At 38.3% G+C, this 9,617-nt stretch overlaps 1 protein-coding gene across 1 annotated transcript; it reads left to right on the top strand.

The window, feature by feature from the left end:
- The first annotated feature begins 129 nt into the window (after window positions 1-129).
- LOC143295930 (uncharacterized) lies at window positions 130-7,228 on the top strand. The gene is made up of 6 exons (XM_076607616.1): window positions 130-442; window positions 1,759-1,867; window positions 2,247-2,291; window positions 3,069-3,143; window positions 4,521-4,779; window positions 5,470-7,228. Exons 1-6 carry the CDS (start codon window positions 162-164, stop codon window positions 6,606-6,608), a joined length of 1,908 nt encoding a protein of 635 aa, XP_076463731.1. The 5' UTR covers window positions 130-161; the 3' UTR covers window positions 6,609-7,228.
- The last annotated feature ends 2,389 nt before the right edge of the window (window positions 7,229-9,617 follow it).

The following is a 9,617-nucleotide window of genomic DNA, read 5'->3' as shown; positions in this document are numbered from 1 at the left end:
TATTCTACCCTATTCTATTGTTGTACATATAATAGTAAATAAACTGACATAATACACTCTTCGTATAGAGCGGAAGTGCGATTTTGACTTTCCAAACCTGGCGGAAATGAGCATTGCTTACGAAAGCAATCGAAAGTAGTCCATTGGACAAGAAAAAAAATATGGAAGACAGTGATCTTATCCTCGCTCGGCGGCTTCAAGAAGAATTTGACCAAGAAAGTTCCACATTCATTACGTCTAGGGATGAGCCGACTTGCATCAGTGGAACTGAAAGTTGGAGTTCGTTGGTCACTCATTCTGGTGCATTGTCGGTAGTCGATCCCAGTTTGGAAATAACCGACCCAAATCCTGATGTGCGTGCTCTCTTCATGCATTTCAACGATGAGTACTTCTGGGGGAAGTTGGCTGGAGTTGAAGTCAGATGGAGTCCGAGAATGACTTTGTGAGTACACACACACACACACACACACACACACACACACACACACACATACGAACACCAGAATTTTGTCACCCCCCAGTCATAATTATGTCAGTTGGCCCACTTGGCACAAGACCAATTTTAGGACCAGTGTTTCACCGTACAACCGGTCATAGAAATAGGATGGCTAATAATGCACAACTCAACATCCACTGACAGCAGTTACACAAACTATAGATAAGCAAAAACATGTTGTGTTTTTACTCCCTCTCCCTCTGTCTATACTATGATTTTATAGCCATACACAGAAGTTTGGAAGGGGTAAGCTGACCCCTGACATTCAAAACATGCCTGCTGTTAGTGAACTGCTTAGCTGAGTTCTCTTCTCTTATTCTTCGTCATTCATGGGTTGCAACTCCCATGTTCACTCATACATATACAAGTGGGCTTTTATGTGTATGATCATTATTACCCTGCCATGTAGACAGCCATACTCTGTTTTGGGGTGTGCACATGCTGGGTGTGTTCTTGTTTCCATAACCCACTGAACGATGACATGGATTACAGGATCTTTAATGTACATATTTGATCTTCTGCTTGTGTATATACATGAAGGGGGTTCAGGCACTAGCAGGTCTGCACTGCACGTATGTTGACCTGGGAGGTTGGAAAAATCTCCACCCTTTACCCACCAGGCATCATTACTGAGATTTGAACCTGGGACCCTCAGATTGAAAGTCCAGTAAGCTGAGTTCCTTGCTCTGGAGCGGTTAAAGGAGGACTACATTGTGTCTGCTGTATTGTACAAGGAATGTAGGACACAACTCTGTGTTGTGTTATGGTTATTGTGTGAAGTCATGTGAACTCTGTTTGGGTTCTTGTCTTTGACTGGTGAAATCATGAAGCTGGTGCTTTTCTTTGTAGAAACTTCTGAAATAATGCATTGGCTGTCCTGCAGTATGAAAAAGCAATGGGTCATTTTTACACTTTATGAGTCAATTGGCACAACCAGGATGCATACCAAAAATAAACCCTGCCCCCCCCCCCTCCACACACACACACACACACACACACACACAGAGATCAGTTGTAATTCTGGTTTCTCCACCTTTCATCTTCCTGATTCCTGTTGTTCTGGATCACAATACATTCCAACACAAAACATTTTTACTCCTTTTGTTTTATTATAGAATATAGCAATGAGCTGTATCAATACATTCTCAGCATTAATCATACACAACAGTTTGAAGAACAAATCTTAAGCCGGCCACAATGAATCCATCTCCATTATCTCTCTCCCTCTTCTCTATTTCTCTCTTCCTCTGTCTCAATGTTAGGTGTGCTGGTGTGTGCCACTACGAGGGCCGAGGTGGCCTGTGTTCCATTCGCCTCAGTGTTCCACTGCTGAAGCTGAGACCCAGGAAAGATCTGGTTGAGACGTTGCTGGTATGTACTTGTTTATTAATATGATACAGCTTTTGCTTGGTGTAGAATTTATAAACACATTCTCAATGTACACAATATACATGTATGGATGCATGCACACATAATGTGCATGAACACACTTGTGCACGCACACACACATAAAGACACACATGTAAACATGTACACGGATGACAGTATGATCATTCTCTTCGACTTCAGTTTTGCAAATGATTTCAGAACACTTGCTTTGTCATGTGTGGTCTTTTGTTGTTCACTTTAATTTTTAAAAGGGCAAATTTAACAATGTGTATGTGTGTGTTTGAATGCAGAATACACATTTCAGATTAATTTGTGTCTTTGTGAGTCTCTAATCAAATTTCTTTGATGTTTTTTTTTTCAGCATGAAATGATCCATGCCTTCCTATTTGTTGTTGACAAAGACAGGGTAAGAACTTAGTTTAGTTTGCGCAGTGAATGTTTATGATTAGTTGTGTTTGTGAGCAAACTGAGAAAATGAACATATGAGTTATAAAAAAAAGTTGATTGTGTGTGAAAAAAAATTGTGTGGAGAAAATATCAGGTTAATGGTAAGTACCATGAATACATATTCATATCATATTTCTTTCAACTGGAGTTTCAACTGTGGTTCAGCAATGCAGAGGAGATAGTGATATTATGAAAGTGGCTGATTTTAGACACAAAAGATCACATTGTATCCTTGGTATATTGCATACCTTTACATACTTTTTCTTTTTACATGGGTTGAAAAAAATTCTTTTTATGGGGTAGGCATTTCTGGATATTGTGAAATATATTCAGACTATAATTTATTGCTGTTTATTACAGTTATTTATTGCTGTCTATTGCGGTTACATGTAAACTGCTGTTTTTTCACACTACTTTAATGTAAGGTCTGTTAATAAAACTTACGCATGAATGCGTTAAAGAAAAAAGAAACTGAACACATTATTATATCTTTTTTGTGAAATTTTCTTTATCCTATTTATAAAATTCATGCAGGATTAATACAGTAATCCATTTTACGAGAATGAGCATGTCTTTTGGCAGAGTTTGAGCAAGTAAATTGAAGAAATAGTTGTTAACTTATGATTTGACAAAAAGTCAGTTACTAGTATAACTGATTCCAACATCATTATGTTAAAGGTATTAGCATTCGAGAAAATAAGAATTGTTTTAATATTGATAATTTTTTTTGTTGTAGGAGCGTGAAGAGCATGGTCCAAACTTCAAGAAGCATATGCACAGAATTAACAAAGCTTCTGGCGCCAACATCACTGTGAGTAACTCCATCAATTTTATTTACCATGCATGATACTTGTAAGTCAGTTATGGTAACTGTAGCATTCATTGCATGCAAAGTAGGCAGTGTTTAATATGTGTTTAAGAATTGTTATAATTATGTTTTGTGTACTGTTGCTTCCTTTATAAATGTTAAGCGTGTGTCTGTATTCGCTGATTTATAATGTATTTTCTGTCACTTTTCTTAATTAAGAAAGATATTTACTGACCAGTAGCCCTCTGTTTAAGATGTTTGGTGGACCAGGAAGTGTAGTGTTTTTTGTGTTTGTGTTTTTTTCTTTTTTATCTCGGCCTGGCTGAGTGTGTTTGAAATATAGCTTTTTTCAAGTTTTCCCATTATTTCTTTATAAGTTATGTCCATGATATGTTGTTGTTGTTTTTTTTTAAATAGTAATGAATTATTATAATTTGCTTTATTTGGTATTTTCAGTTCTTTAAAAAAACAGAATAGGTTACATCGAAGGGGCTGTGTTACAGTGTATGTGTGTGTGTGTGTATTTGTATATGCTTATGTGCATATATGTGTGTCTGTCTGTTGAGAGCATTTTAGATATTATTTTAAAGCGTTATTTTGATTAACGATGACAGATTTAGAAGGCTACTTTACCATTTATGTTAATGTTTCTTCAAAATATTGCACTGACTTTGAATCCCATTATGTCAACAAAAGTAATCAAGGTTTCTTTGGTGTGAATCCCCATCACTTACATGCAGAGCTCTGCTAGAAAGGAGCAAGAAAGATGGTAGACCTATGGGAACAACTTACTTAAAGTATTACATAAAAAAAAGAAAGAAAGCAAACATGAACTTAGATTTATCTAGTTTTTTGTTCTTGTTTTTGGTGAGGGTGTGGGTTTTTTTTGTTTGCTTGTTGTTGTTTTTGTTTGATTGTTTTTTGTTTTTTAGGTTTGGATCTTTTAAGCTACACCGATATTTAACTTCTAATGTTTTTAAGTGGCTCATTTTGAAGATAAAGTGACTGCCAACAAGGAAAACAAAAGATGTATGATAATTTTATGCAGATATCTATCTATTGGTTCAGTCAAGTGCAGAATAGCTAGAAATGTGTAACACAATTGAAAATAAAGTTAGTAGAAACTTTTATGATTGTGGACATATGTTCTCATATAATTTACACTGAAGGTGATTCGAAGAAACTCAAAATGTTTCTTATTTGTGAAATATGATAAGCATGATTGTGCAGTGAAATACGTTTTGCACCAAATCCCAGTAACTTGCTCTATAGGAACAAAACCACCCTTAAAACGTGTCGACGTATCAATCCCAAGCGTATAGATTATTGATAATGTAAAACATAACAAGAAATCAGTACATTGTATATACATTTCTACAGATATACCACAGTTTCCATGATGAAGTTGACAACTACCGTCAACACTGGTGGCGTTGTAATGGTCCATGCCAGAATCGTCGCCCGTACTTCGGCTGGGTGAAGCGAGCCATGAACCGCGCGCCGTCTGCTAACGACCCCTGGTGGGAGGACCACGTCCGTTCCTGCGGAGGAACCTACATCAAAGTCAAGGAGCCGGAAGGCTACGGTGTCAAGAAGAAGGGCACCAAAGAGCAGAAAAAAGACCAGGACGAGCTTAAAAGTAAGTGTATTATGATTTCCCTGATGCGTGCTTGTACATTCACACACACAGACAGACATGCGTTTGCACACATGCATGCACAAATATGTGCGTGCAGGTGCATGCATGCGCATGCACACACACACACACACACACACACACACACACAGAAATTCATTTGACTGATAATGTTTCTGCAGCGCAGTGAGGTGGCTTGAGTTTAAGGTTGTGGACTCCTGATGAAGCTTAGGTCAGGCTAGAAATTTGAAGAGAATTAAAAGTTTGGGGTTTTTTGCCTTCATTAATTTCTTAATACAAGTATTGGTTAACACAAGTAAATTTCTCCTGTCCCAGAAAACATGTTGAAAGGACATAACTAACAGGGTAGTGCAAAATTGTTGCATAATTGGCACCTAAAAGGATGTATAGGTGAAAATAATCTGAAAGGCAAAGCTGCAAATAATTGCAGCGCAGTTTTTCAAATTAGCAAAACAATTTTTGGTTCTTCTGTGTTTCTTAGTTCTTCGATACATTATAACTGTTGGCATTAACTGATTAATATGGTTACCTTTGTTGCTGCTGATGTTATTTTTGCAATATGCATGTATGCATGAGTGTGTGTATGTGTGTATGCATGGACCTGGTGCATGTAAGGGTGTGCAGTTTAGTTTTGTTGTAAATGCTCATTTTCATACTTTGTCCATATTTCAGGAACGAGTCAGGACATTCGCTCTTTTCTAGGGAATGGCAACATCCTGGGAGGCGCCACACAGAATAAAGGCAGCAAAGTGTCTGGCAGCAACAAAAATGTCACCAGCACAGTCACCAGTTCTGGATATCCATCTTCAAGCTCCAGAATCCCCTCGGCAACTGCCACTAATGATGCACACACAAGCAATACCTCCAGTCCAAAAAGGATTGATACTAACAAATGGGGTGGTGGTATTTGGACTCCAGAGAAAGATGATTTTTCAGAACTATCTTCAAATAGCCATTCGAGAAATGATTTACAAAACACGAGTAACCGATGGACCTTCAATGGTGCTTCTTCCAAAGAGACTCCAGCATCCAATCCCAAGAACTGGACAGTGGTACAAACAGACAAGGACAAAGAGATGAAACCCAAACCAGATTCCTCTGATTCCAAAGAGTGTCAGAAGTTGAACAGCGCGGGTCATGTGTTGGGACAAGGCAGTGGTGATGGAGGGAGCTGGTTAGCTAGAATAAGAAAACAGTGGGCACGGGAAAACCAAACGTGTTCAAAATCGGCCTCTTCATCTGTGAAAAATGATCCCGTCACAGTTCCTGGTCAAAAGGATGCTGGGAAATGTGCTGGACCAGCAGATCCACAACGTGAAACGAAAGTGTGTGCAGAAGTCAAACCTGATACAGCCCTCACTTCCAGTGACAGTGATTCCCACCACAGCTCTTTTCATGTGTCCAGTTGCGAGGAGGATAACTGGCCCACTCCAGAGAACTTCCGACCCAGCAAAGGCAAGGGAAGTGCAAGGAAGGAGGTGAAGCGGAAAAGAACAGTCATTGAACTGGTCAGTTCTGATGAAGATGATTTTGATTTTCCTGCTGTTTCTAAACGTGCTAAACCTGTCACAGAAGGAAATGACTCAACTGGGAATCAGAAACACAGGAGTGATGAAGACATTTCTGACAGAGGTGGATTTACATCTGAAACAGATGCATCTGCAAATGGTTCAGGAGGAAGCAGTAGTCACAGTGCTGGGGCGCCGACAAGTAGATCTGAAGGTCCTGTTTCTCTAGTTTCATGCCCAGTGTGTCAGAGGAAAGTGCCTTCTGAAGACATTAATGGCCATTTGGATATTTGTCTTTCATAGCTTGGTCAGCGATGAGTGAGAGAGAATATTGGTCAAAGACAGGTGTGAGGGAGTATCGTGATTGTTTTCCTTTGCCAAGCATGATTGTTCTTTTCCTTTGCCTCTCATGATTGTTTTCCTTTGCCAGGCGTGATTGTTTTTTCCTTTGCCTCTCGTGATTGTTTCCTTTGCCCTTCATGCTTGTTTCCTTTGCCCTTCATGATTGTTTTCCTTTGCCCTTCATGATTGTTTCCTTTGCCACTCATTATTGTTCTTTTCCTTTTCCCCTTATGATTGTTCTTTTCTTTTGCCCCCCATGATTCTTTTTTTCTTTTACTTTGCCCATCTTGATTGTTGGTGTTTTTTCCTTTGCTGTCATATTTTTTTCTTTCCTTAGCTGAAATGATATAACGTAATTGATTTTTATGTGCTTTTTTTAAGAGGGTGGTGGGGGGTCTGCCCTAAATCAGTTACCTACAGGTACTTACAATCTTTGTAATGTTGTGCATGTTGCAAAGGGATTGTCTTATCTTCAGTGAGCCCTCTTCTGTGATTGGTCGTCTTCCTTGGATTTTTAAAATCTACTGTATGGATATTATAATGCATATTATATTTTCATATAAAGTAACAATACAAACTGACATTGTGTGGGTGTGTGTTAGTGGTGTGTGTGTGTGTGTGTGTTATTTAAAAACTGTAACAATGCAAAGTGACTCTGTACCTTTGTGTGTGTGTGTATGTGTGTGTGCGTGTGTGTGTGTGAAAAACTGTAACAATACAAAGTGACTGTGTTGGTGTGTTAGTGTGAGTGTGTGTGTGTGAAAAACTGTAACAATACAAAGTGACTGTGCCTCTGTGTTGGTGTGTGAGTGTGTGTGTGTGTGTGTGTGAAACAAGAAATAGATGGGAAGGGAGGGGCATATTATATAGGAAGGAAAGTGGATGTGTGAAGAAGGGTGTGTGTGTGTGTTGGGGGGGAAGGGGGGCTGGAGGGGGGAGGGGGATTGGGAGCAGACCAACACATTCACTTTGTATTCAGCATAGCTTCATTCTAACTGCTGCTTTACTCCATAACATCAAAGGCAAAGAAGAGATTTATGAAAATACCCTACTCATGGATGAAAAAAAACACCACCAGTTTCAGGGAGTATTTCTCATTTCTGATATATCTGTAAACATTGCAGAAAGATCTAAATCATCATGACTTATCCTAGACTTTATCTAACACCATATTATCTGGTTTTAAGACAAAAAGAAATGGAGAGGTTGAGGGGCGGGGGGGGGGATGCTTAAAATACTTAAATCATGCACTTCTAATCATTTTTAATCAAGTTTGTATTCAAATTTCATTGGACTGGAGCTATAACTCACAGGTTCTGTGTTAAATCTGAAATACATGTAACTAGGATGCATTTCAGGATGGACTGGTTTTGTTTTGTTACAATATTTATGGAGGAGGTGATCTTTATAAATTTCTGCAATCACACACACACACACACACACACACACACAATGTTAACAAGAAAAAGCACTGAAACACAATGAACACAAACAGCCAGCATGTTCTCTTTCAACTCATTTTATTCCTATTAAACTGTATAAAAACAAAAACTCCATACATGCTACACAGACCATTACACCTTTTATCGAGGAGGGGGGTCGGGGGGCGGTTATTATCAAAACTTGATGATACATCTGGTAAAGTAATCAAGACCTGAGAAAATGTACAAAATTAATACTGAATGTTTCAAAATAATACTTGACCAATGAAAACACACCAGACAAAATGCAGTACTTTTCAAATGATGTCCTAAAGTTTTTTGTTGTTGTTTTGGGGGGTTATTTTTTAGTTAACCACAAGAGTATATTCAGTAAACTGAACAAAGAAATAAATAATATACATGAAAGCACAAATCAATATAACTCATAGGTGACAGAAAATGCATTGTTAGTAATGTTACATTTATATATTTACTGTTTTCGCCACTTACGTCAACCTTGCTAAGTTGTGATTGTCTCATCGGGTTAGTCGACATATTTCTTTGGCCCCATTCAACAGCCGCCTTTATGTCTATAAATTTTCATTCCTAACTTGACCTTGCATATGTAAGTGGACTCCTTGCATACTTCGTCCAATTTTTTTGTGTCCCAGTAAAGTCCCACCCCCAACCCCCCAAAACCCCCAACAGGTCAACACTGATGTCATGCCGCGGGCTGACACTGCAAGTGTTGCAAAATGCTGCCATCAGGACAATGGAACAGAACTCTGAAGTTGAAATATAGATCTCAGGACAGAAGATCTTTATCCCATGTTCAATTCACCTTATAAGTTCTTAAGAACCAGGTGTGTGTGTGTGTGTGTGCACGTCCCAGATGTGTGTGTGTGTGTGTGCATGCAAAGTGCATACATAACAGTTTGTACTTCATTTTATTCTGAAAAAGAAAGGCTATTTTTAAAAGTGTCAAGTTGAAATTCTGACAATGTGAAAAACATACATGTGTAATTCCAACACTGGTGTCTTTCAAAATGTCTACAATAATGATTAAGTACAACATTTTTAAAGTGAACATATGCAATGTTTTTATATAAATGTCTTGTAATAGTGATGCTTATTGCTTCTTGTTAATTAAGTCATGTTTAATGTTTTTGTGTTCAGTACTCGTCTATGCTTGTTTTGCTGGACCTGATTAATTTCTCTAAGTGAGATAATAAAGTTATTTTTACCTTATCTTTTTTGGAATACGTTACAATACATCACAGTGACGGATAAACAGGACGACAAGAAAAACTTATACAAAGTTCTGTCCTGATGCGTGTACATTCTTAGTATGTGACGCATGTCTTCACAGCTAGGAGTTCAAAACTGACCGTACCTGAATTTTAACAAAACTGAACTCAAATGTGAACAGAGTGAAATGAAAGTAAAAAGAATGAATCTGAGGTGAAAAGAAATCAACAGAGAGAAAGAGAGAGAGACAGAAAAAGAAGGAACAAGACTATGGCACAAGAACAACATAACAGTCTGACCC

The sequence above is a fragment of the Babylonia areolata genome, chromosome 21 (genome assembly GCF_041734735.1).
Source record: "Babylonia areolata isolate BAREFJ2019XMU chromosome 21, ASM4173473v1, whole genome shotgun sequence".
In the NCBI taxonomy this organism is placed as follows: domain Eukaryota; kingdom Metazoa; phylum Mollusca; class Gastropoda; order Neogastropoda; family Buccinidae; genus Babylonia; species Babylonia areolata.
The sequence above is the reverse complement of the archived record's forward strand: the minus strand, read 5'-3'. Positions and strand labels throughout refer to the sequence as shown.

Bases quoted from the DNA above. Each gene is read 5' to 3' on its own strand.
- LOC143295930 (XM_076607616.1), top strand. From the start codon at position 162: ATGGAAGACAGTGATCTTATCCTCGCTCGGCGGCTTCAAGAAGAATTT. The intron at 1,868-2,246 runs GTATGTACTTGT...TTTTTTTTTCAG, and splicing joins ATCTGGTTGAGACGTTGCTG to CATGAAATGATCCATGCCTT. The intron at 3,144-4,520 runs GTGAGTAACTCC...ACATTTCTACAG, and splicing joins CTTCTGGCGCCAACATCACT to ATATACCACAGTTTCCATGA.